This window comes from Excalfactoria chinensis, chromosome 5, assembly GCF_039878825.1.
Source record: "Excalfactoria chinensis isolate bCotChi1 chromosome 5, bCotChi1.hap2, whole genome shotgun sequence".
Taxonomy (NCBI): domain Eukaryota; kingdom Metazoa; phylum Chordata; class Aves; order Galliformes; family Phasianidae; genus Excalfactoria; species Excalfactoria chinensis.
This window is the reverse complement of record NC_092829.1, coordinates 20617730-20644117: the sequence shown is the minus strand read 5'-3', so window position 1 is coordinate 20644117 and position 26388 is coordinate 20617730. Positions and strand designations below refer to the sequence as shown.

The following is a 26388-nucleotide window of genomic DNA, read 5'->3' as shown; positions in this document are numbered from 1 at the left end:
TTCCCCTCCCTGGCATTTCATCCAGCCCACTTGATCCGCAGAGAGTTTCTAATCCAAACAGCCTCCTAGCACACGATGTTCCAGTGCTCCCAGACTCTACCCAGCCTCTGTGCTGCCTTCTCCTCCCTCGCACCAGCACTCAGGGGATTGCATTTGGCCCCCAGGGAAAGACAAATGCAGAATTCATCAGGCAGAACGAAAGCAGTGTCTCCAGTCGCCACCCCTAAGTAAGAATCCCGAATACCCTGAGTTAGAAAGGACCCATGTGGATCACCGAGCCCAACTCTCAGCTCCCATATAGGTCCACCCCAAATTCAAATCCTACGTCTCAGGGCATCGTCCAATTGCCTCAGCTCCTCCTCAGGGGTAGAAAATATGTGCAACCGCCTGGCTCTGCCAGCCAGCTCGTCCCCTCCTCAGCTCCTTCCCTCACAGCATTGCTCACGCGGCAGCTGGGAAGCCGCTGCAGCCAAGTCTTCCTAGGGCACCTGGGTGTGCCAGGGGAGGGGAGAGGGTGAGACATGCAGGAGGCGTGACATGCAGGAGGCAGCTGGCTGTGGCACAAGAGAGGGGTTGCAGAGTTTAGCTCCCGCTCTGGATTGCTGCCAAGGACCCACCAAGGAGCTCCCCACCTCCATGGCCCGCTACACAGCAAGATGTTACTGGATATACCAGGACACCAAGAGCTCTCCAGCTGCCTCTCCACATGTCCCATGCTTCCCCAGTGCCTCCCCGCTTCCCCTCCCTCCTTCTGGGTGCTCAGACCAACGCACTGGAGCCTGGTGGCAGCTGCTGACCCATGACAACCAGATGTCTCTCAGCTGCAATCCTGCCAAGCAGCCGGAGCCCGGTGCGTGCCTTTCAGTTCTCCAGAGAAAGGAGCTTCTGGCTCAGCTCAGCTACCACGGCCGCAGGCTAACCGCTCCCAAATCCCCATTCAGAGGCTTTCATTCATGAAATACAGAGCAGCGGCCGAAAGCAGAACTCTGCCCCCCGAGGGACACGGGGCTGGCAGCTGTCCTGGCTGGCTGTGGTGGCGATGCCCGGCGGGACGTGCCGCGGGGAACGGGCAGCGTGAGCGTGGAGCTCGCAAACCCTGCAGCCTGGCGAGGGCTGAGAAGAAACTGCCCTGCAGCAGCTCCTGGGACCGGAGCAGGGAATGTAAACAGCCCGGCGTCCACACGGAGGTCATAACCCCCGGGCTGGTTTCCCTTCCTCTTGCTCCCTCCTGCCTAATCTCGGAGAGCTGCTGTTTATGAGCCAGGAAAGTAAACAAACAAGGGAAAGCTCCAACGCAATGAATCTTTCTGGCCCGTTCCCCGCGTGCCCGCTCCCAGGGTGCGTGCGTGGGAGCGCCGTCCGCATGCCGGCGCCCGGCGGCAGTCACGGCTCGCAGCCCGGCTGTAGTGCGGCTGCGCGGAGGGGCAACGGGGAGCCGCTCCCTGCCGCGTCAAGGCTGCGGACCGCTCCAGTACAGACCCGGCCGTGTAACCGCCCGGCGCTCAGGGGGTCTGCCCGGCCTCCGGCAGCAGGAGCTGCGGGGACCGCGGAGCAGGCCGGGCGCTGGGCACGAGCGCCCGCGGTACGTCCCCGAGGCGCTGCCGGTGTCCGGCTGGCGGCCCGCTCCGGTTCCTTAGCCCGACGGCGCGGCGGGAAGCGGACAAGACGGAGCCGCATTCCTGCCTTATCCAGGCGCTGCCAGCGGGAAGGGCCGGGCCGCCGAGAGCTGCGCCCCGCCAGCCCGGTTTGCTTTGGCTCCCCGCTCCAAAGTCAACGCCGCGCGCTGGCGGGCTGTCCCCGCCGCCCGGCTCCGGGTGCCCGTCCGTCTCCCGGGTAACGGCGGCAACGCCGGCCCCGGCCCCGCGCCTCTCATTGGCCGCGCCGCTGCGGGGTGGGAGCGGCGCCGGGTTGTCCGCCAATGGGGCGGGAGAGGAGCGGAAGCGGAAGCGCCGTCCCGGCCGTGCGGCGGTGTCGCGGCCGCAGCCATGCCGGGAGCGGCGGAGCGCGGCTCGGAGCTGTCGGAGCAGATCGAGGCCTTCGTGTCGCGGCTGCGGGGCGGCGGGCAGAGGCCGCGCTCCGAGGACACGGCGCGGCAGACGCTGTCGCTGCTGCGGAAGATCATCGCGCACGGGCGGTGGGGATGGGCCGGTGAGGGCCGGGCTGCGGCCTGGCGGGGGAAGGGCGGCGGCGGGGAGCCCCGAGAGCTGTGGGGGCGGGGCGCCGTGCGCGGCTGGCGGGGCCCGAGCTGCCCTGAACCGCCTGAAGCGCCCGCGTCTTTCCGTTGCCGTCTGCCCGCGCTCCTCGCAGACTTCGAGGCCGCCAGAGCTGTGCCGCGGGCCGGGGGCGGGCTCAGCCTAACTTCTTTTGTCGGCAGGAGCTGCTTCTGTGTGCAGTCCTGAGCAAAAGCCCCTGGGGATGTGGCTCCCACCTTTAGATAGTTCATTTCGGCATCCTCTGAGTGTGCCGTCCTGTGCATGGGGTACACATGAAGGTCTTTATAAGAGCTCAGTAATGGCATTCAGAATGCCGACCATCTCACCTGCAGATGAGTTTCCCTTCTCTATACTCACTACCTATGATCTTTTGTAAGTTCCAAGTCTGCACTGTATGCAGGTGATTCACGTTACCCAAAAGTCCTATGGAGCAAACTGTGGCATTGCTTTTTGCACGCATCTGTGCTTTACCTTGGCGTTGTGTTACCGGTGCCAGCGTTGGGGCGCAGGGCTGTTCTGGGGTGGATGAGCAGGTCTGACGCATGGATGCTGCAGGCATTTTATAACTGAGGCTGTCCCTTCTTTCAGGAGAGCTGATGGATCTGATCCGGACGGAGGGCCGGCGGATGACAGCAGTGCAGCCATCTGAGACCACTGTGGGCAACATGGTGCGGCGTGTGCTGAAGGTCATTCGGGAGGAGTATGGCCGGTGAGGTGCCACCTGTGCTCTCTCTGCCCCTCCAAGAACCCAGAGCGGGTTCCTGCAGTGCTTTTGCTTTTGTGAGATCTTTTTGATTTCTATCATCCAGTTTCAGCATCTTCTACAGAGGGATTCAATAAGCTTAATGGTAGAGGGAAAGGCACCAGTACCAATGGATCTGCAGTTTTCAAAGTAGCTGACGGCATTTCCCCTAGTGGACACATAAACTCCCCTCCTCAGAGCAGTCGGTTCTGACCTGGCTACTTTTCCACTGTAGCAGTAGCTGTGAGCTCCACCTGCTGCACTTGGATGCAGCTTTGGGAAGCGCTCACTGGCAGAGCTTCAGGTTCTGCCAGAGATGACTGGGGAAGCTCTTTGGTGTGACATGACCCCTGCATGCTGTTTTCCTTCCTCTCCATTCACACCCACGTGCTGTGCTGTGAGGATGCTAGTTCAGGAGCTGCTTTGTGTTATGCTTTGCACCTGCGTGCTCTCCTGAGGCTGAAGGGCTCTTTTTCTCTGCAGACTTCATGGGCGCAGCGAGGAAAGTGATCAGCAAGATTCCCTGCACAAACTTCTGACTTCTGGAGGACTGAGCGAGGATTTCAGCACTCCCTACCCTTCCCTCAGAGCAAATGTTATTGAAGCTATCAATGAGCTGCTAATAGAGCTAGGTACGAGTGGGTCTGAAATGGCTCATGAACAGAGATCTTTATGGGATGGGGCTGATGCTTCCTGTTGCTGTTACCTGGAAAGATGACAGTGAAGAACTGGGTGGTTTAATCTGAAGGAGTGTGTGTAACAGGAGCAGGCTGTGCTTTTCTTGGTTCAAAGAAGCATCAGAAACAAGGGTGTCTGCCCATGCTGTTTGTCTTCTGGGAAGTCTTAAATTGAGCCCTGTGAAGTAGAGTATCAGCAGTCTGCCAAGGTTGGATGTAATCCATATGAGCATTATTTCACCCCTCTGCCCAAAGTACTGTGATATGTTTTTCTTGTCCTACAACCTTGTAACAGAACAGACATGTAGTGCCCCTCCTGAAGCCTAGGTTGCCCCATGTCTCCTTTCTACATGGTTGTAGTGCTGCTGGACTGTAAAACTGGAACTTCCATCATGTGGGCACGGTGCTTGTCTGGTGCTGGCCCAGCCCACTTCCCTAAGGATGGAGTTTTCATTATGGCTATTTCTCTTAGGAGCACAGTGCGTTTCAAGGGCCGGCTTCTTGCTTCCTCTTTGCTGGTGAAAAGAATGGGGAAAAAAGCTGCTTCTGCTCTACCAGAATTTGTAGTGTCACTTCAGTAAAATATGCTACTGGAGCAAGCTGTGCAGATGTTGCTCTTCCTGGCTTCTCTTCCACTCATAGCTTCGTTCTGTTACAGAGGGCACCACCGATAACATTGCCATGCAGGCACTGGAGCACATCCATTCCAATGAGGTGATCATGACCATCGGCTACTCGCGCACTGTTGAGGCCTTCCTGAAGGAAGCTGCCCGCAAACGGAAGTTCCAGGTCATTGTGGCAGAGTGTGCACCTTTCTGTCAGGTAAGGCCCAGGCCGTGCTGTCACACATGTTCTTGTATCTGGAGACAAGCTGTCAGCAGAACATCTGCAAGGGGAATGTTATAGGAATGCTTCTGCAGTTGAAAGATTAAAGACAGCTCATTGTTCTACTCTCTGTCCCTCAGTCAGAGGGCTGTATTTGTGGTCCACTGCTTGATGTTTTTGCAGTTCAGACAGTGCTAATGTCTCTATAACTGCAGTGCAGGAGCTGAGTTTCAGGGACACAAATTATATTGTCCCTCTTTTCAGGGTCATGAAATGGCTGTCCGACTATCTAAAGAGAACATTGAAACTACAGTCATGAGTGATGCCGCTATTTTTGCTGTCATGTCTCGAGTCAACAAGGTAAGGAGGGCTTTGCTACTGGTGGGTGTTCATGGCAGGTTTGGTGCTTCGGCCTCCCAAATCAGTTACAGATCCTATCTGTGATTTATGTCTTTCTTCAGCGACACTCAAAATTGTAATAATCCCTCTTAACAGATAAGGAGGAGATGGTATGCAATCCCTCATAATTGTGATGACTGTCAGAACAGTTGCAAGAATCCAAGCCGGGAGAGCAATCAGATCACCAGTGCAAGCTTACTTTGTAGGCTTGTAGGCAGAATAGGGAACACAATGCAGCTTCTGCGTGGTAGTCTCTGCAGAACATATGTTTGTCCTTGAAGTTCTCTGTGCTGGCATTACTGTGCTGGAGTCGTGCTTTTGTTGGGAGAGGAACATATTGGTGCAGAGCCAGTGCTACATGGAATAGATCAGGCATCCAGATGCCCTGCAACTCCAGCTGCTTGCTGGCTGCTCTGACAAACTCCCTCTTATCCAGAAGGGTGTGAGCCTGGAAGCTCAGCTTCCTCAGTTTGCTGTGGTGCATGCTCTCTAATGCTCATTTGTCTTTTAAGGTTATCATTGGTACAAAGACAATCCTGGCTAACGGTGCGCTGATTGCTGTGAGTGGCACTCACACTCTGGCACTAGCAGCTAAACACCACTCCACTCCGCTCATTGTGTGTGCTCCCATGTTCAAGCTCTCACCCCAGGTAAGCACAGCACCTCTTCAGTTCTGCATCTTCTTTAAAGAGAGATAACGGGGTAATACTTTGCTTGTGAAAACTTAGGGTGGACAGCACCACTTGGCCCAAGGTAGGATTAGTAGATGAGTCATCTCCCCCATGTAGTACTGTTATTTCATATAGGAGATCTTCACCTAAATCTGGCACAGGTCAAGGTCTCAAAGCTCTCCCTGCAATGCTCAGTTCTTTGCAAAATCTGCTGAGTAATAGGTGCACAGAGTATAAGGTTGCTACTAGCTGGGTGAGCCAATGCTACTAGAGAGTGACATCATCATTCTTTTTCTTCTGTATATATTTTTAGTAGTGACAGAGCCTTTGTGCCTACAGAAGTGGTAGATGGAGATGCTCTCTACTATTTCCTATGCTCAGTATTTTCAGTGTTGTCAGATTAAATTGCAGACTGAGAAGTCACATCTCTGCTCTGGTTCCCTAGGCTTTGCAAAAGGGCAGACAGGCCACAGGAGGTTCTAGAAGCTCTGAGGAAAAACCTTTCACTGTAGATGCTACTGAAGTACTGGGCACGGGTATTATGTGATTGTTGTGAAGAGCTTTATTGTTCCCTGGCAAGTCTTCTTCCACTGCTTTAGTTCCTTCTATCATTTGGGATGTTTGCACTAGGATAATGAGATGCTCTTTATTTCCTTGACCTTCTTGTATTCTTGTCTCATTCAGTTCCCTAACGAAGAAGATTCATTCCACAAGTTTGTGTCACCACAGGAAGTGCTGCCATTCACAGAAGGTACCGGTCAAGCTAGTCCAGGCAATGGTTGTTTTATATTCATTTGTTGGTTTTGTTTTGTTTTTTAATATTCGGTACAAAATGTAAATGTAAGACCCCAAATTGTTTCCTACTCTCTTAAGGGGGGGAAAAACATGCTGGGAACCATCCTGTTTTAGATGTATTTTTTTTACCACAGAGAATACAGAAAAGTTTTTTTGGAGCACTGTTCATCTTTTTAGTTTTGCATCTGGTCTGCACTGTTCAGCACTTTATTGTAGGATTGTGATAACGGTGTCATACAGGTGGCAGTTTCCTGTGGGACACAACAGATGCCCAACAATGAGGGCAGCTTGCTTTTCTTCCCACAGCTCACATAACTTCTTGAAACTCACTAGCAGTTAGTTGTTAACTAACAATCAGATCAGGTATCTCTGCAGTGAGTTTTCCACAGCAGCGTCCTCTTTAGAAAGGTGGCTGCTCAGTCTCCCCCTTTCAGGTAGGAACGTTACTTCAAATGACACATTTCTGTGTCATGTATTAAGTTTGGCTCAGGTTTTTGTTTTGGCCTTCTGAGCTTTTGTTTAGGTGGTAACTTTGGAAGCACCGGGATTCTTATATTTCAATTCCAAATTAGCAGGCTTGCGATGAATTAGTAAATCTGCATCAGAGAGGATTTGGGACTACTATGAGTAGAAAGCATCAAAAGAGCAGAGGATGTTGCTCCAGTCCAAGATTGTTGTATACTTATAATTCAAAGGCATTGGTGAGGAAGTTCAAAAGGACTCAGGATATCCCAGTAAGGACTTCAGGATGTCATGGGCCCAACCAGTTTCTCCAGGAACTCAGGAAGGTGTGCAGAAGGATAAATATTCTTTCATTGGTTTGCTGATGTCTGAATACTGCTGCTCTTCATTTTTCAGGGGAGATCCTGGCAAAGATCAACATTCACTGCCCAGTGTTTGACTATGTCCCTCCAGAGCTCATTACTCTCTTCATTTCTAACATTGGGGGTAATGCACCTTCTTACATCTACCGCCTCATGAGTGAGCTCTACCATCCAGATGACTATGAACTCTAACACCGAGAAGCATATTACTGTCCAGACTTGTCCTGTCTTTCTCCTTAGAAAGATACAGCAGCTAATTAAAGCACATGTTGCAAAGGTGGGTTGCTGTTGGGAACTGGTAAGGAATATGCTCAGTGCAATCTTTCCTACCAAAAAGCAGAAGACAGTTCTTGTACTTGGCCCGAACCTTCTGCTTTGTTACAAGCCACATGAAGCTGCTAACCAATCTTGAAACAGCAAAACAACATTTTCTGGGGCAGCTGCGCTGTTACTTCAAAGTGTGCTGCAATAAAGGCTGTTTAAACTGCTCTCAGTGTTAATCATTTTCCATGCAGAATTAGTTTTCTTAAATAATCGGGGTTTTATGAGTGCAGTGAGCTGCCTGTACTTGTGTTGCAGTAGGAAGATTAAGGTGTGCTTTCACCTAAAAATGTAATTGCCAGTGACCACGTGCTTCAAAACTGAACTTTTGGTAGAACTTTTGGACAAATTTTGTTAAGCTACTGAAATGCAAACCAGCTTTTTGGAAAACGCTGGAACAGAGATTCCATTCCTGATGAAAGGCAGACTTCAAAAGCCATGTCAGCAAGTTGCTTCGCCTCTGGATCAGAGGTCTTCCCTCTCCTTTACTGCTGGGTGAGTAATTATTCTTCTTGGGTGAACATCTCGCCTCATTCTGAAACTTCATGCTGTTTGTGAGGGGCAGCATAGAACGTCTTAGAAAGTCCCACAAGGCGGTTCACTTCTTAGTCCCTTTTATCAATGTATGCTAATGTAATACACACCACAGTGAGGCACCAAAGGAAAGAAGCTCCTACTCCTTGTTTTGTTTTTGAAACAGCAGATGTCAATATCTGATCTGTTTTTAAGTTGCTTTTTTATACAGAACAAAGATACCAGTGATTAAAGAAAAATACATCTTTTACTGTTTTAAAATAATCAACTCCTGTCTAGCTTAGAATGTGATACAAAATAGAACTGGAACCTGTGAAAAAAACATCTGCCTATTGTAAGAAATGCAGTAAGCTGTTTGTTTCTGTACACTGAGAAAGCAGGGCCTATGCTAGGATTTAGAAATCACTCAAGAATGCAGACTGTGGGGAGATGGGAGAAAACAGCTGGGTGTGTCAGTGTTAAAAAGACATAGGCCTACCTAGGCCTATGTCAAACCTGTTTTTACTAGGAAGCTGGTCAGTCCTCATTCCAACCACTGTCAGAAACCTAAGGAAAGTTTAATTAATTTTATTAATAAATACCTCCTCCATTTCAAACACTCTAAAATACATTAATTAAAAGTCTCTGTATCACATGGAATTCTGCTAAGCTTGCAGTAACTGACTGGATGCAACTTCTTGACATCGATAGTCAAACACTAACATATGACTCAGGTTTACAACAAAGTTCCTTAGTGCTAAAGATGCTTCTCCAAGCTCCAGGAGTGGGCTTCTGCCATGCTCTTCTGGCTGGTCTCTTCTACTTACGTCAGTGCTCAGGGCAAAACTTTGGTTACTGGGCTGGATTGAGAACATTGCTCCACACAAGATGCTGTTTGTGCCAACACTTACGGAGTCTGCAGTTTGCAGTCTTACCTTTTTTGGTTAGGGTCTTTGTTTCCAAACAGTTGCCACGCTCGCACCATCTTCCGCAGTCTAGCCAAGTTAGGTTTAGGCTGGAGGGAGAAAAATTAAGAAGCTGTAAGTCACAAGTAAACTAACTTCAGTGCCTCCATATTCTTTTCTCTAATAGAAACATTCCTACTTTTTTTCACATCTAATTCAAAGAACAACATGACTTCCAACAGCAGCTAATTTAATAACTTATTATAGGATATTATTTGCAAAAGGGAAGGAGTTAGGATTTTATTTTACTTTCATGTTGCTATGTCTTTGCTTTCTTTTCCTCCATTTTATGGCATCTTCAACTTTGGGGAAGTAGGTGTTTAATCTTTAGCATCATTGCTCCTGGCAGAATATCTGCATTTACATGTTTTCAAAGTTTTACACTCATAAACCGTAACCACTTTAAATACACGCTTAACTTAAAATACTAGTTGACTCCATTCAAGTCAGCGCAACCATTCAAATGGAACATGGTAAGATCTTTGCCAAAGGTTTTGCAGAACAGAGGCTTAATTCTCTCAGGTTTTATTTTACTAATAACAGCTACATAAAAGTTCAAGATGCAGCAGTGGTGCTTCTATTTCTAACATGCATACATGATATGCCTCTGGTAATCCAGAGCATGGTGCTGTCTTTCAGTACCCCACACAGTACCTGTGTTTCCTGCTGTAGATGGTCAATATCTGCAAGGGGCATCATAGAAGGTCTTCCGTGAGCACATTGGAAGGGCAGCTGGCAAGATGACAAAGCTTCCATGAGCCGACAGCTCTCCTCTGAAGTCAAACTGTCATTAAACTTAATAGCTCCTGGAAGGACATAAAATTATTGCACATGCTGCCAGAGAGAATTCAAACCACCCAACAGACCTCCCTCCACAGCTACTACTTACAAAGAAAGGCAGCTCTCAGGGAAGACAGACTAACAGCAAAAGCTGGCTTAAGGCTTAGCTCAGTTAACCATGCTGCTGCTTAATGATCAGCTACCCGAAGCCTAAACTGTTTAATCTAATCCGATTCAGATGGATTGCACGATTATTAGATTCTGGCTTTTCAGACAGTGTTGTAAGAATAGACTTTATTTTTAAGGGCTGAAGATGCAATCAGCTCATGTGTCAAAAGATAGTAAAACCAGACGATGGCCTTTATCAATTCTATAGAACTGATATGAGTTTTATACACTTGCCACGGACAGGTATTAATTCCAAAAGCAAACGCCAGCCCTACCACAAAGTCCTTTCTTGCAAATGGGCACTTAATGGCATCCAGAGGAAATTAAAGTAGAATGTTAAAAGAACTGTGTTATCTTTAGCATCCACAGCCTCACAAGGCTATCTGCAATCTCTGTCCTGCCTTTCAGCTGTAAGACTTCTTTAGAATGCAATGACACACCATGAAAATGGGCTATGAAACAGTCTGTAACCCTGCAATTTCTGCAAACACATTCTGAAACCACTACGCCAGGAATTATGTCATAAGGAAACAGCAAGGCTAAAAAATAAATGGAAGAATAAAAGAAAAGTACAGTTGCCCTACCGTGGCAGGCTTGGGAAGCTAACACCTTCAGAAATGTCAGAGGCAGTGTCCCTCGTGCTCTGCCTGCGGTCTGCACTAGCTAAAATTAGTAAGAGAACATCATCTTACATTCCATTTAAGATGAAGAATAAGGAGAACTGTAACAACAATGAGCTTCAAATGACCTAAATCTACATTTCATGTTTGGTGCTTAACGTGCTTATTCCCCCTGGTTCTTTCAATAAGCTTTGCATTATTCCAGTCAACTTCGGAAGCTGATAGTTACTCACCTCAACTTGTTCTTGAATAAGCTCCTGAAAAGAAAAAGGTGAGACAGTAAGTTGGTATTTCTGACTTCCACTGCCCATATCCCTCTTCTCCACATCTGAGTATAATTTAATATGTAAGTTCCAGATACACCCCAGAAAAAATGATGCAGCTGCTTGTACGCTTCTTGAAATAACAGTCCAGTGTGGATTTCGTTTCTGATGTCTTAAGATAAAAGAAATTCTTAATCACATAGAGGTGATACCAGTCCTTGTTAAAACAAAAAGTATCATAAAACGCTCATGAGATCTTGAAGCTTCACCTATGAAAGACTGCTAGCGAGGGACAGACCTGATCTCCAGCTAGGTACTATTCAGATGTATGCCTATCTTTTAAAACCTTTCTCCACTGCTACCAGCACTCTTGGCACACTGGAGAGTGCACTTTGACTTTTCCCTGCTTCTAGCAGAATTGGAAGAGAAAAAGCAATTGGATCATCTTTTCACATTGAAAAAGATAAGTGGCAAGGCTAGGCTGATTCACAATGGCTCAGCCTACTGGCTGAACACAATACTCCAGAAACAGTTTTTAAGGAGAGCCCCTGATGCACTTATGATTGTAAAGAATTGTTTACAATGGAAACTGCAAGTAATCCATTCAGTGATTTCTTCTCCAAACAGCTTTTTTTTGTTCTTCAACAACAGCTTTTAGAAAGCTGAACTGCCTGTGCAGAGATTTCATTAGAACTTTAAATCCTAACAAGTAATATTTCTGTACCAGCAGTATGAATTGTTTTACTGTTCATTCAAGCATTCAGGGAGAATGAGCAGAAAATCGATTAAACATCTGAACTACCTACTGTGTTTCTTTGCTTTTCCACTACTTCAGTTCTGAAACAGATTTCTGTCATTTCTGTTATAGTTCAGGGATTTCAACCATAGGATTGTTCAGCTGCTAAAAGAGATGGTGCCTACATTGGCCAAGAGACTTTTGTCCCTTATAAAAAAAGATATGCTATACTTTGGGTCATTAACACAGAAAAAAAGCCAGTATCACAAATTGCTTTGATCCATATCCACAGCTGACCTCCACAATGCTTTTAGTGACAGCTTGTCTTTTCCGTCGTAGTTCATTGGCCTCTCTTTCTGTAAAACACAGTGGCACTTTCTTCACTAGAATCAAGGAGTTGTTGGTCTCAGGAAATGATAATTCAAGGCCCAGATCCTTCAAATTTTTGTAGCAGCACCTGAAGAAAAAACATAATGAAACAAAACAACACCCCAAACAGAAATAAAGCAGAAGCAGCTACTTCTTCGCAGCTTAAGTGGATATTTGTGTAGTCTCCACTTTTCTTCCTAAAAGTTTCTAATCTTGAAAACCATATTTGAAATTCCAGTTAATTTTGCTCTTTTACTTTGCATTGTACTATGTTTTTCACTCCAATCTACTATGCACATTGTATGTTCCTCAGCCACAAGATACAATATTTCTGTACTATGCAGAGAGCTTTGCATTCAAATGTATAAATTTTTGTTTTCTAAAGATGCACAAGATGTTCAATTCAAGGAAAAAATGCCAACTTATGACACAAATAGCAACACTACACATCCTCCAAACATCAAAGTTATGCACTACAAAGACTGCTTTAAGTCTAGCCTAAAAAACAGTTGATTTCAACTGACACATAGGAGCAAATGCTTATGACAGAAAAATATTTTAAGAGATTTATGCTGGTTTAAAGAACTCATGTCCTCTTAAGTAAGGCAAAGAGAGCCAAGGAAAGAACAACCTTAATTAATCTGACACGTGTCACCCTATGGATGGAAAAATACACAAAAAACTGGAGCTCTCAGTCAGATGAGATCTTGTCATCAAAAATTGAAGAAACTGTCAGCAATCATCAAATAGTTCGATGTATGTGCACACTTTGGTGATTTCTATGTTAAAAAGCAAAAATTCAAAAACCCCCTCTGTATTTCACTGTCATGACAGTTCAATGAGCAAGCAGAGCAAACAGTTTGGGCTATCAGCAGTAGCCAAAATCAACAGACAAAATACCAAGTGTGAATGTAACAGACAGAAGACAGGGGAACTATTGCAAAGCTGCTGCAGAAATCAGTGGGATGCTGTCATTTGGTATATTGTATTCGGTTTTGGCCATCAGGATAGATATAAAGATATTCAAAGATTAGTGTAAAAATAATTCAGAGTTGACCTAGAGGCACTAAAAATATTGTGATATTGGCAAGAATATAACGAAAGGATAGAAACAAAGACATCCAAATATTGTTGAATTATGAGCAGCCGTGGTTATGTTCTCACATTTTTCATACAGCAGGTGGTATGTAATGGTGTTTTACACTTTCCTTTACAATTTCTGGTATTTGCCATTGTTACACAAACGACTTAGCAGACATATACCACTGATACTGTTATGATTGGAATACACCCAAAAAGGACATTCCACCAAACAAGCGTATCCCTAACATAGGCAGCAATTTTAGTAAAGAGTGATTTAAAAGCTGTTGAGTTTGCCACAGGAGTCACAAACAAGGCAAACTGGAGAATAACAGTGAAGGAGACCTGTGGAAGTTAGCAGAGAACTTCAACTGAACATGAAGTACAGCATGGAAAAAGAAACAAACACAAATGCATGTGGCAAGGGGCAGGCAGGAATATCTTGAGGAAATAAGAAGGATTAATTAGTGTTCAGTATGTGTATAACAGGCCAGCAATACATTTCTATCTAGTTCTAAACTCTTGCAATACAAAAGTTAAATTTCCTAATGGTAACTAGTACACCATTCTGAAACATTTGGGAAACAGTGCTCATTAGTTAGTCTTGGCAGACATCTAGAATTAAGGAATGCATTTTTGAAGGATTCACAATACAAGCTTTCCATAGCCCATCCCTCTCCTCTCCAGAGTCTATTAAATCAGTTCCTGTATCTATACAATGGGCACTGCACTCCAGCACATACAGCAGGATCTGCTGGAGACTTCTGGGACACTCCTCTGGCTCATACATCACAGTTTGGTTTGCCAGGGAAAGCACAGAATACTGCAGTGGCACAGGGATGGCACACCATGGGGTTTTGTCTTGAGATGTAATGATGTGCCCAAGAAGCACATCTATTTTCCACAGTATAGATACAGACAACTGGTTTCCGCTCAGGAAACAATCAACAGATGTAGTAACCTAGCAATATATTGTTATATCCAAATCAATATCCAAAGTTTAGCACTACTGGGCATTACTAACCATAGAATTCTTCTTTGCTCTTCTGTAACTTCAATCTCTAAAGGGGGAGAGACGGAGGAGGACAGTAATTTCTTCTTGCCGCATGCTGTAGCCTCCTTCTCATAGGAATCTGTGAATGAAACATTTAGAAATATGCCTCTTTGAATACTTATGCAGACATTGCCCTCAATGACCCTATGGTTTGGCATGTAATCCTCTGTTTGGATTAAAAATGACCACAAAATGCCTTCTCCTGAAACTTGTGGAGGACTGGGAATGTCACACACTAGACATCTAGTCCCGAGGGAGAAGCTGGTTAATGCCACTTTGTTTTTTTCCCACCGGTTCCAAAAAAGAGTCACCCTAAATAGCAAGAAAAACCTACTGATATATTTAGTCCAACTCACACACAGCGATTTTTCCACAGAAAAAATCTCTCATAAATGGCATTAAAATACTATTCATTAAGCATCTCTCCCTTCAGTCTTCAACTTTTTTCAGTACCTCACCAAAAGGAGCAGATTTCCTGGAAACCTCTCTGCAGGAACTGCACAGTATTTCTCAATGAAAGAGAAAGTCAGTGATTCTTAAGTACTTGATGGATAGTCGTACCTTTTAACGCTGAAACCAATGGCTAATGGGCTTACAGAAAAGACCATTATCCCTTTGCAAACAGTTTCAGAATGTAAAAATTTTAGGCTTCAAGTGCAGTATTCAGCTACAAAGGAACCAAACAAACTATGCTCTTTAGTCTGCACACCATGTCTTATTCTTCACAGCATAATCACATGCGCTTATTGATGTTTTTCTATTTCCTGTTCATTGTTTTTCCTATCTGCCTTCCTACTCTTTCATTACATCAGGCCTATTTTAATTTGATAAGTCTCTGTAGGTAGGGTGCATATTTTCTATTTTCAGCTGCCAATACTATGACTCCTACAAACACTGAATGGCCGCACTCTGCTAAAGATCAGGGTCAAGATGACAAATCAATATTCTATTGGCTCGATACGGCCCTGATTTATCCTTATGACAATGTCATGAGCTTTCCCTTTAAGACAGCTCTTGTTTACACATTTCTGTGCTTTCTTTCCTGAAACCATCTGCATTCTCACCTGCAATAAGCTGCTCCAGGCGAATTCGTTCATGAGCTGCATGTTGGTCCACCAAAACCAAAAGGTTTCCCCCTAAAAAATGTACCACAAGATTTAAAATAGGTAACTTTGTACTCAATGACCATATGGATTGGAAAGAAGAATGACAGTTCCCTAGAGGCCACATTTACAAGATCAGTACCGGTAGGTTTTATAGGTGTGAAGTGAGGGGAAGACCATTGGCAGAACAAAGTCACTACAGAATTGAAACGATCCAAATGAGTAATTTAAATTAAGGGCAATCACAAAATCTTGTGTATAGGAGTCTTCATTTAAAATCAGAATAAAAGCTGAGGTCACCAAGAATAGTTCTGTTTAATGCTGTCTTTAAAAGGTCACGAAAATTAATGATTTTGAAAGCCTTTTCTACACAGCTTCAGTAAGCTGCAGCAATGAATATATCCAGACACTGTGAACACAGTCTGAAAGATGTTGGTAATTTGAGTATAATCTATTTTTATAATACTAATCTGAAGGCAATAGGAACATTCAACGACATCCAAAATAAAGAGAAAAAGATCCAAGAAATTTCATGTGAAGTCTAACATTTTCCTCTACTCACAGTATCATCCCAAAGCAAGAAACAATAAAAGCAGGTCTGTGTTCTCTCTGCAGTTTAAGTGCACTTGAAAGCTACCTTAATATCTATAGCAGCTCTTACCTTTCTTTTTATCCATTTCATTCCTAGTGTTGATTACACAAGCAATAAATTTATTGTCCACTTGCTGAAGAACCTGAAAGATACTCAGAACAATCATTATCCAGTGGTAAAAGGAAGAGATATTAGAAGGAGGACTAGATATACATATTTTCTAATCCCAAAAAGGCTGAAAGAATTTGGCCTAGAAAAACCAACACTATGAAATTACATAAGTATTCTTTATAATGCAGTGAGGGGCTAAATATGGAAAAGACAGCAATTACTTAGGCTAGGAGACAACACTAAAAGAAGGTCAAACAACCATGATTGGTCACGAAAGTTTAGTCTGGAATAAATAAGAAAGTTGCAAAATATCCAACAAAATAATTCTGAATCTGTCTTTTGAAAGAAAGTTACAAGCATAAGAACTACTAAGGTGGAAATTCACAGAATGGATAAGATGGTGGTGTAGAAGCCTGGAGCTGGGAATCAAAGCTGTTCACAGCTGGCAGAATATAAACAAACTTTTATAATTTGAACTGTGTTTAAGGATTTGTGCTTCTCATTTGCGGTAGTAACCAGGAAGCAATTTCTTCTCTCTTTTTCTTATGCCTAACTCGCTTTTGAAAGTTGATTCCAACTTTCTCCCAAGCAGCATACATCAACCAGATCTACAGATGGAATACTGAGCAGCAAAGCATCAGTGCTTCCAGGATCTAATTTTTATATTTAAATTAACAGACGCAAAATAAGGAAGGAGTCTCCCTGAGTCACAAGTACAGAGCTCACTGTGAACAGTCTTAGAACACATGTACTGTCCACCTTCTAGACAAAAATGAATAGATGATCCTTAGATCAAATAGATTTCTTTGAAGGAATACTAGACATTAATAATTTTTTTCTTTTTCCTTCTGTTTTACAGCTTTCTTCTCCTGTCTTTTTGAAACATAATTTGTTTCCTGTAATAACTTTATTTCTCTTGTTATTCCTGCACATGCAATGTAAAGAAGGGAGAATCATTTCCATCCTTCTCCACCCTGACCTTAATATTACCACGTCCCACCCAGTCAGAAACTGCAGTCTCAAAGTCAGCAACCTGATCGCATGAGAATAATGCCAGTTTGAAACCCGTTAGTCTTTAATATGTAAGAGAGGGAGATAATTCACTTTGAGATACCTATAAGTGCTAAGAATGTAAGCTAAAGCCATACATTCACATGAGCTTTTAACTTAACTATCCAAATATACAATGAAAGAGCATTAAAATAGCTAGACTTCATGTTACAATGTTATTTTTAAGAATCACTTTTCAGAAAAGATATAAATCTTAAAAGGAAATTTCAAGTCTTTCCAGGAAATCTAGGATTTGCTTTTGAAACCACTCTGCTTAAGAATTAAATTTCTAAAGTCAATAAATATAGAACCATAGGAGACAGGAGATAGACTTCAGGAGAATATGAACTAGCAAATATTTATGAGAAATATAAAAAGCCACCTGTTGAAATATTATTTAGTTAACAGTGTTTCAAAGCAGCAGCAACGAGGCTGCCTCTTGATTTGACCATGCAACCAAGGAATTTTAGTCATTTTGTAGATAGATGATTATCCAGATATTAAGATCTGGCTTGACACGTGTCTGATAGTATTATACACCAAGATTTCTGATTGTGTTTGTGAAAACTAAGGATATGATCTATTTCCCTGGATACCTCTCTCCTACAAGGCAGAGACATCAGAAAATCCCAATGGCTGAGCGGGAATTACAGCATGAAAACTAGCAATAGATCGTATTGTACCTGCATTGAGTGAACCATGTCTTTGGTAAAACGATAAGGATACAAAATATTATGAATTTTCACAGCAAGATTCTCAGCTTGACCGCTGGTCACATCAACAGCTACCTGTAAAAAAAAAAAAAGTGAATGACATGAATAGTTTATAGGCTCAAGCTACCTATGATGAACATGGGGGGAAAAAAAAGAAAAAAGTCAGATTTGGGAAAAAACATTCTGGAAATAGTTCTTCATATTTTGACAAACCAAGCTTTCCACTCAAACATAGCACTCGTTAGAGATATAGTCTGGCAATCACTCTGTTTCCATCCCCACTTACTTTCCCATCTAGATATTACCTGCTAACTTCAGTGCATTCAGCTAATTGTGAGTACCTATCAGAAAACCTGATGTTGACTACCAGCCTAGGTAAGCTCCCAGCGGACTGAGTTACAAATACACATCACCCTGAAATGACTCAGAATCTGTCACTGTAACAAATGAACAGAACTGTTCCTTTTCAAAAATTCACCAGCAGGTGGTTTGTGACTCCATCTCCATTGTGTGCAGGTGGAAATGGCTACATACGTAAGTTTACACACTTACAACACGATGATTAAAGATAATGCTGCCTCATGACAACAAAGGAAGTCTTTCTAAAAGTTCCAACATTGTTTCCCTCTCACATGCTATAGTCCTGCTAGGCTACAAAAACAACTACAGTAAGATAAACGTTTGCAGCCCAGAGAAGAAAGATGAGTTGTTTTACTCTTTCCACAAAGAGGACAGACAATATATTACCATTTTGCCATCAAACTTCTTTATTTTAAGACAAACATCTCTGTAAAGAAGACAACAGCTTACAAGAATGTCTTACTTATGAAATGACGGAAGGTAAAAGATTAGCCCAATACCTGCCTCTCCAACTTTGAATACATGCATAAAAATGACTTATGTATAAACCACCTGTAAAACATAATTGCAAGGTCTGTGGTCTAAAATATAACCAAATAAATTATACAGAACAGTTACAATACTTGCAGTTTTGGTCCCCATATCAGATAAAATAACTCCTGTGTTAGCATGAGATGCAAGATAATGCTTACCTCTGGGCAGCGAACAAAAACAGGATTATCCCATTCTGAAAGCATCGACTGCAGAGACCCGCCTTCACCACCTGGGAAAGAGCATACAGATAATACAGGGACTACCGTAAGCTGTCAGCAGAAGGTACATTGGGTACCTCTACCTCACACAAGTATAATTACATTTTTTTTCCTTTAGTAAAACAGGTGAGTGTACAGATAAATAATGGAGCATGAGAGTGGGCTTCTCTATTGTTTGCTTTATCTAGAAGAGACCCTGTGCAGCTTCCTGAGCATGTTGCAGCACAATTCTACAGGCCTTGGAAACCAGGAGGGAAAAGAAACAAAAACAAATGAAGGACCTATTTAGCTACCCACTGCTTCTGGACAAAGCCACATACCAAAAAGGTGATTTCATCCATTCTACCACAAAAAGAATGTGTGGATTGAAGCTATTTTTCACATTCCAAGGTTGGAATGAGTACAAAGAAGGGACTAGGTAATTATTCTTTAAGCTACTGGCATCATTCAACAAAGAGCTGGGTATTTAATCTGTAAATAAGTACCCCCTAACCTACCTTCAACCCTCAAAGAGGTTTTTTTCCAGTTCTAGATCTGAGGTGACTCACACAGTCCCATTGTTAGCAGACCTTGAGTAATTCTGGGTTCCTGTTGGGACACCTGGGAGAATTCTTTGACTTGTTTTTACAACAGTACACTGTGTCCTGGAAAGCTGGCCCTACCTCTCTGATCCTGGCTTGCTAGAGTCTTCTCTTTTCGAGGTCTAGGAAGGAAGGGTAGCAAAATCTCACTTCTAAAGGGATGGCACCTGAACTGAAACCCTAAAAACAACATAAATGTACTTCTGCAGATACATCAGTGTGCAAAATTATGAAAGGTTATACAATTATATTCTCATAAATGAATGTATGCTTAGCCCTGGGCAAATTAGACTCTTACGTTGATTTGGCAATTTAGCATTAAGAAACAGCATCTCATATGTAAAAACTGAGAATTATCAGATACACTTGCAGCTGGAAACGTGGCTTCTGCAAGACTGTCATTCTTAAAAACTGGCTATGATTTTAATCACATAAAAATTACTTAAAGAATTAATGCAGTCAGAAGTGTTTACCATAAGAGGAAAGAGATGGCATACAGACAATCAAAACATTTTCGACTTCCCTCTTTTCAGGTGTGGCAGAGCTGTCAATCCATTACCACCATCAGTAGCTACCAGCAGTTATCAGCACCTTGTAAGACTGAAAACTACAAGCCAGTAAGACCACGTGAGCTATTAGTCTAACAACATGTTCCTACCCGCCCAGAAATGATTTAATGATACTACAAACCTGCACTGTTATCAAGATTATTAAGTGGCTCAGATTTCCAGCACAGTGGTAAACATTTCACCCTTCCTTTGGTACAATTCAGATTTCTATTCTTTGTGAAATAATAATGAATTAATAAAGTTCCTTTCTACTAAGAAATTAAGGGTGTGCATTCAGGAAATATGGCAGAGTGATAAAGCTAAAAAAAAAACCAAACAAAAAAAACAAATGTGTGCTGATAAGCTCAGTAAGAAAAGGTTCTATGAGGTCCTGTGGCCAGTCCATCGACTCCTGACTTTATCCCATAGAAGCCTGTGGATGGTTCTGCCCTGCGGACTGAGAATCCTCTCAAGAATCCAAACTGGCAGTTCAGCACAGGAAGGCAACTCGGCATCCAACTGTCACAAAACTCAGCCGCACACTCCCTTACCTCACACAGGGCAAGATGCCTTTATGCGATTCCTGGTGAACTGGGATAAAATTAAGAATACCATCTCATTTAGACTTTGATAGAACTTTTAGAGCTATTGTCTCAGAGATATTATCTCTCAAGCTCACAGGACCGTCTATCATTTATATGAACAGGAGTCCAATGTTTTATATATGTCATAAACAAAGAAAGCATTTCCCTCCTCGTTGCAGGGAAAATCCTTGCTCAGGACATACATTGCTCATGAAGTTAGGATTTTCTTGTCCAAAAGCCAGTGAGAATTCAGAGCTCGTAGAGATATTAATAGAACTATTAATCTGACAGGTAACATCAGAAAAGGTGCCAAGAATAACTTCTCTACACATGCAAACCATATACATTTAGAATACTTGAATACTCAATTACATTATCATGTTGATGCAGAACATTAGATTGCTCTGAAAGTCATCTGATTATGAAAAAAGACTTGATAAATTTTCCTGTAATGGTCAGCTTACTAAGTTCAGAGATGCCTAAGTCTAACCTACACAATCTTACATTTCTCTTGGGCACATGGAGTGCATGGCCTATGACTAGGCAAAATGGCAGACAGCCACTGCTGAGATGGAGGATATAAGAAACATTAAGGTTAGAAAAGACCTCTAAGATAATCTAGTCCAACCACCCACCTTACCATCAATGCTGCCCACTAATCCATGTTCCTCGGTACCACATCTACACATTTCTTGCACACCTCCAGGTATGGTGACCTCAACACTTCCCTGACCAGCCCATTCCAGGGCTGGTCTTTTGGAGAAGCTTTTCCTAATATCCAACCTGAGCCTCCCCTGGTGCATCTTGAGGCCATTCCCTCTCACCCTATTGCTAGTTACTTGGGAGAAGAGGCCAACCCCCACCTCACCACAGTCTGTTTTCAGAGAATTGTAGAAAGTGATAAGGTCCCCATCAAGCTTCCTCTTCTACAGACTAAACAATCCCATCTCCCTCAGCTGCTCCTCATAATGCCTGTGCTCTGGTCCCCTCACCAGCTTTGTTGCCCTTCCCTGAATGTGCTCCGGGGCCTCAAAGTCTTGTAGTAAGGGGCCCAAAACTGAATATAATAATCAAGCTGCAGCCTCACCAGAGTACAGGAGGACAATCACCTCTCTCTTCTTGCTGCCTACTGTATTTCTAATTCAAGCCAGGACGCCATTAGCCTTCTTGGCCACCTGGCCATGCTGCTGGCTCATGTTCAGCCAAGTGTCAAACAACACTCTCTGGTCCTTTTCCTCTGCAAAGGATATGGATCCTCTGCAAGTGGATATGAATTATTCCTATGTCTTTCCGTCTGCTATCAAACAGTGTAATTTCCCTAAACTTGTGTTCAATACACTATTCTTAATATGTCAGTGGCTTTGAAATTCAAAGTCAGCTACAAAACACTGTTTTTCAATATAGTCACTTCCATTGCCTATGCACTTTTGCCAGCAATGAACAAGAGCCTGCATGCCATACTTGTAAAACTGCACCAGTGGAGGGGACACACTATTGCTGTTACCACTGCTGAAAGGCAACAACCACTATTTCACTGTGCTCACACTCACTGTTTGGTCTCTATAAACATTCAGCAAGAATCAGTGAATTTCAATGTGTACAACTTTTTTCACATGGAGGAATTCAGTTCCCTTAGCTTCACATGCACTCCCATGTCAGAAACCATTTTATCAGACTGCCCCTTTGCTGCCATCTGTTGTACAGCAACAACATGTAATGGGATATTGGGGAAAGGTTCAACCTCTTCTGCCCTACCATCAACATCCAACTCTGATGTCACGAGCCAGCATAATAAAATAGGAGGAATTAGTTTCAGAGCAGCCTTTGTATATGACAGCAATGAGATATGACTGTGATTACAGTAGATGTCATGATGCTTAGCGAAAACTAAGTGCTGACATTTCTTTTCACTATTTTATTAAAAACCATCTTTTAACATCTTAACATTAACGTGTTTGTTTTGTCTCCATAGTCACCAACACATTCTGTTTTCCAAACAGCTGCTACATATAAGGCAGTGGATTTTTCAGTGTGAGTGTCAGGTGCAGCCAGCAAAATATTCCACGCACCTAGCAGAACAAATACTGTTTTCCTCGTCCCATTTTTATAACAACAACAAATCATCTTACCATTCTCTGAGACAACGTTCACAGCCATTGTTGTTAAATCTTTAATGCAGGCAGCTGGAAACTCTTCCGGAGGAGTGTTGTAGGTGCTCAGTCCTGTTGCCTTATTGATGTAGACTGTCTTACCCAACAAAGCATCAAAATCTTGCAGCCAGTCTGAACTACACAAATCATCCCTGGGATCACCCACATTTCCATTGTCTGCAGACAGTGCCAAGTTACTTGGGAAGACCACGCAGTGAGCGTCAGCATCTTTCACGTTTTGTTTTGATGATTCCTTTAACATACTTTCGTCTTCACAGGTGACGTCAGCGCCATCTTTTTTTGCTGGAAATGGTAAAACACTGCTTGCAGAAACTGTGCATTCTCCTTCAGTGCTGCTGAGTGGTGAAAGGCTAACAGTACATTTCATGGACTCTGCTCTCAGATCATCTGATGGTGGGCAAGCATCCCCCTTAGAAATGCTGTGACCTTCCTTCGTTTCTTCCACTGAGGCTTTATACCTTTGACAAGGGTTATATAAAAGATCATTATTTGAAGATTCAAGATCAAAAGAGTGGTTATCTTTTCTACTTGAATCTGTTTGGAGTTGTTCACCCAGCTGTTGTACTGCTTGGTGATCACTTCTCATTTGGCACAGTTTGGATGATAGGGATCCTGGAGACCTTTGACTACTTGTGGTTTGTTTACTAACCTCTGAGTAATCAGACAATGTCAAAGGACTGTGGCAAAGGGCTCGTTTGTCCAGTGAAGTTTCTCCACTACACAGTAGAACTTCATCCGAAGATCTCAAAACATGGCTATTATTATTAGAATCCAAAGTTGGAGTCTCACAAATGCTCAAGCGATCACAGCTGTTATTCTGACTCCTTGAAAAGTCACAGTTAGCTTGTGCATTAGAAACTGGGACACGAAATTCACTCTGCTCTGGTAATGGTGTTGGCAGTGTACACTTGACACGCCCATAATATCTCCTGAACTTCTCTAATGAACCCATCTGTGTAGCCAGGCTCAGCTTCTTGCAAGGCTGTGATCTTGGCTCAGCTATTTGTCTTCTAGGGCTTTCTACAGCTTTACTGTTAGAAATACCCGAAGATGTTGCCAGTGGCAAGTCTGATACACGTGTTATTTCATAATGTCTTTTACTGGTGGCAGTGGATGTGTCTCTCCCATCACGTGCTTGACTCGGCAAGCTTATATTCTCTGACTGCTCACTTCCATCGGCATTGCCTACTTCTCTGCTGCAGAAAGGTATATATTCTTTATTCACATTTATGGAAATATACTTAGCATTTAAAGCCTGAATTGGCAAACTCACTTTGTGCCTGGAAGTATGCTTGGCATTGACAGAGCCAGCTCTGCAGTGCATGTTTAATGCAAGATTTGTTTCTGTTTGTTTATGCTCACGGGGTGGCTCATTTTGCATGACACGTATTTTGAGGCCCAAGTGAGAACGCACTTTTTCTGGTACTGAACTAACAGCCCCTCTTCCAGCACTATCTATCACTTCACTTCTTTCCCTGTCGCCTTCTCTCACATTATGTAGTCTTATCAGTGAACTTCCACAGACAGTCTCAGATTCCCCCGCAGTTTCAGTAGGGTCTTCTCTCTCAGATGGCCACCGAGTAAAACCATTATTTGAGACACAAACTGTACTGCTTTTCTGCACAACTTGGTCTTGCTGGTTTCCTACATCTTTTGCACAATTCTCAGCACAGCACCGTAAGTCACAACTGTCTATATTTATTATTTCTGATCTGGCCCCTTCTGTGAAAGAGGAATGGAGATTTTCTGAAGAGTTGAGATGAGTATCGCATGCTTCTTGGGAACTGTTTGTGTCTTTTGGCTCCTGTTCCGACATATCAGACACAATGAAATTAGAAGTGGTGCCATCTTTCTTGGGCAGTGGAATCTCTGCTTCTTTGTTTCTCCGTTGCCCAGCGAGTTCAGCGATCTTCTGATTTGAGGAAATTTCAGTTTCCTGTGTATTTCTGTTTGACTCTGGAGGTTGTGAATAATTTTTTCCCACCGTGGATTTTCTTTTGACATCTTTTGATTGCAATTTATACACTTCATAGGAATCTATAATTTCATCACACGCTTTCTTAAAGTTTTCTTGGATGCTCTTATCCTCAAGGAGGATGGATTTCGTAACTGGAGCATTATCCAAACAAAAATTATTATCCTCATTAAACTCTTTGATGTCTTCACAACAAGGTTCAACAAATAAATGTTCTCGTTTCAAAAACGCTTTCACTCCTTCCTCTACACAAGCTAGAAGAACATCCCAGTTCTGGAACTCAATCAGAGTTTTTGCAGGTTCCAGAGATACATCATAGTCACTGTACGCACAGGTCACATTGAGAACAAAGATCCCATGTAACTCTGGGCCACAGCGGGGGCGACCAGGACTTGAGGAACCCTGTCTGCTCACAGGGACGCTTTTTGCCTTACAAATGACACTTTCTTTTCTTAATAAAAAGTCAATCAGTTTATGTAGTCTTGTCTTTAAAACAAGCCTTCTATTCACATACAAGAATTGCATGTTCTTATTGTAATGTCCTTCGGAACTGATGTAGCCACGTATCTCAAATCCCCCAGACTTATGCTTTATTTCTCTTAACTTCTGAGATCTGTTCAGTCCGAATATTTGACAAAAACGAGAGTAAATATCTCTTGTCTTAGGGAGCTGAAGCACCATAGAACAAGAAATATCATTCCTTAAAGAAAGTGAGACAGAGGGATGCATCAACGAGATAGCCTCTACTTTCTGTCTCACCCTCTCAAACTCCAGCACAGGATCCATACACCTCCTCCTCACTGGTAACTGATGGAACAGATTACACACGGTCACTGTCGTTCCACCACTTGGTCTGTTCAATTCAGCTTCACAGACTTCCAGCGCATGCCCATTGTGAAACAGTTTCACAAAAGTTTTTGCTGTCTTGCTGCTCTTAGATGAAACTTCCACAACACTGGCCATGTTTGCTATGCTTGCCAGAGCCTCCCCTCTGAAGCCGTAGAAAGTCAGCTTCTCTAAGTCTGCCACTGAGCTGCACTTACTAGTGAAGTACCGCTTTCCCATTTTACTCAAGTCCTCTCTCCCCATGCCAGAGCCATTATCCACCACCTGGATCTTAAAAGCTTCCAAATCTACCCTAACAGCTACACACGTTGCTTTGGCATCGATGCTGTTGAGGACGAGCTCCTCAACACACTGCGCCAGCGAGCTGACCGTCACTCCAGAGCGTAGCCTGGCTTGCACATCCTCTGCCAAGTGCTTGATCATGTCAAGAGCAGGTAGGAGAGAAACTGGGCAAACCGCAGGGAGATCACAGCTTTGTGTTCTTGATAACAGCAGCGCAGGCAGGGAAAGGGAAAAAAAACGGGGAAAAAAGGAAAAATGAATAAATTACTGAAGGCTTGGTTTTTTTCTCCTGCTATTCCACGGCCCAGCCTCCGACTACACATCAGATGGTGCCTCCAAAGCACGCGGCCAGAAGCCGAGTCCGTGCACCCAACGGCACACCTGCTTCCCAAACACAGCGTGACTCAAGGGAAATCCGATCGGGGTGAGGCCAAACGCACACGGCCTGCAAGCGCAGGGCCTCTGCTCCGGTTAGATTCGCAAACAGGTAACAAGCATCACCGAAGGGCTGTGCTGAGAGCTGCCGTCCCCTCACTTTTACCTCTTTCTCCTCCCGTTACAATAGCGAAGGAAGACCAAGGAGCGAGCCCACCGGCACCCAGCAGGCCCTGATGGCGCGAGCTCCCCGCCCCGCCGGCACCTCGGCTCGCGCGGATGGGGGCGGGGCGGGGCGGGGCGGGCGGCCTCCTAACGGCCGCGGCTCGA

The 26388-nt window shown here is 43.8% G+C and overlaps 2 protein-coding genes across 4 annotated transcripts; one reads left to right on the top strand and one right to left on the bottom strand.

Moving 5' to 3' along the window:
- The first annotated feature begins 1930 nt into the window (after nucleotides 1-1930).
- On the top strand, nucleotides 1931-7629 carry EIF2B2 (eukaryotic translation initiation factor 2B subunit beta). 2 transcript variants are annotated; one of them, XM_072337248.1, is made up of 8 exons: nucleotides 1931-2148; nucleotides 2802-2922; nucleotides 3439-3587; nucleotides 4291-4454; nucleotides 4722-4817; nucleotides 5369-5506; nucleotides 6212-6278; nucleotides 7181-7629. In XM_072337248.1, exons 1-8 carry the CDS (start codon nucleotides 1986-1988, stop codon nucleotides 7336-7338), a joined length of 1056 nt encoding a protein of 351 aa, XP_072193349.1. In that variant the 5' UTR covers nucleotides 1931-1985; the 3' UTR covers nucleotides 7339-7629. The 2 variants fall into 2 exon arrangements, with proteins under 2 accessions (XP_072193349.1, XP_072193348.1); XM_072337247.1 differs by having other exon boundaries at nucleotides 6212-6299.
- A 602-nt stretch (nucleotides 7630-8231) lies between these two features.
- On the bottom strand, nucleotides 8232-26352 carry MLH3 (mutL homolog 3). Of its 2 annotated transcripts, none has more exons than XM_072337244.1 (11): nucleotides 22539-26352; nucleotides 18637-18707; nucleotides 17555-17659; nucleotides 15780-15852; nucleotides 15080-15151; nucleotides 13986-14094; nucleotides 11810-11969; nucleotides 10747-10770; nucleotides 10478-10556; nucleotides 9600-9677; nucleotides 8232-8995 (listed from the first exon to the last, which is right to left on the bottom strand). In XM_072337244.1, the coding sequence occupies exons 1-10, from the start codon at nucleotides 25822-25824 to the stop codon at nucleotides 9622-9624; spliced, it is 4035 nt and encodes a 1344-aa protein (XP_072193345.1). In that variant the 5' UTR covers nucleotides 25825-26352; the 3' UTR covers nucleotides 8232-8995; nucleotides 9600-9621. The 2 variants fall into 2 exon arrangements, with proteins under 2 accessions (XP_072193345.1, XP_072193344.1); XM_072337243.1 differs by having other exon boundaries at nucleotides 8239-8995; nucleotides 9600-9751.
- Nucleotides 26353-26388: the final 36 nt, after the last annotated feature.

Bases quoted from the DNA above. Each gene is read 5' to 3' on its own strand.
- EIF2B2 (XM_072337247.1), top strand. From the start codon at position 1,986: ATGCCGGGAGCGGCGGAGCGCGGCTCGGAGCTGTCGGAGCAGATCGAG. The intron at 2,923-3,438 runs GTGAGGTGCCAC...TTTTCTCTGCAG, and splicing joins ATTCGGGAGGAGTATGGCCG to ACTTCATGGGCGCAGCGAGG. The intron at 4,818-5,368 runs GTAAGGAGGGCT...TTGTCTTTTAAG, and splicing joins TCATGTCTCGAGTCAACAAG to GTTATCATTGGTACAAAGAC.
- MLH3 (XM_072337243.1), bottom strand. From the start codon at position 25,824: ATGATCAAGCACTTGGCAGAGGATGTGCAAGCCAGGCTACGCTCTGGA. The intron at 10,557-10,746 runs GTGAGTAACTAT...TACTAATTTTAG, and splicing joins TTATTCAAGAACAAGTTGAG to CTAGTGCAGACCGCAGGCAG. The intron at 8,996-9,599 runs GTACTGTGTGGG...TTCTCCCTCCAG, and splicing joins ATCTACAGCAGGAAACACAG to CCTAAACCTAACTTGGCTAG.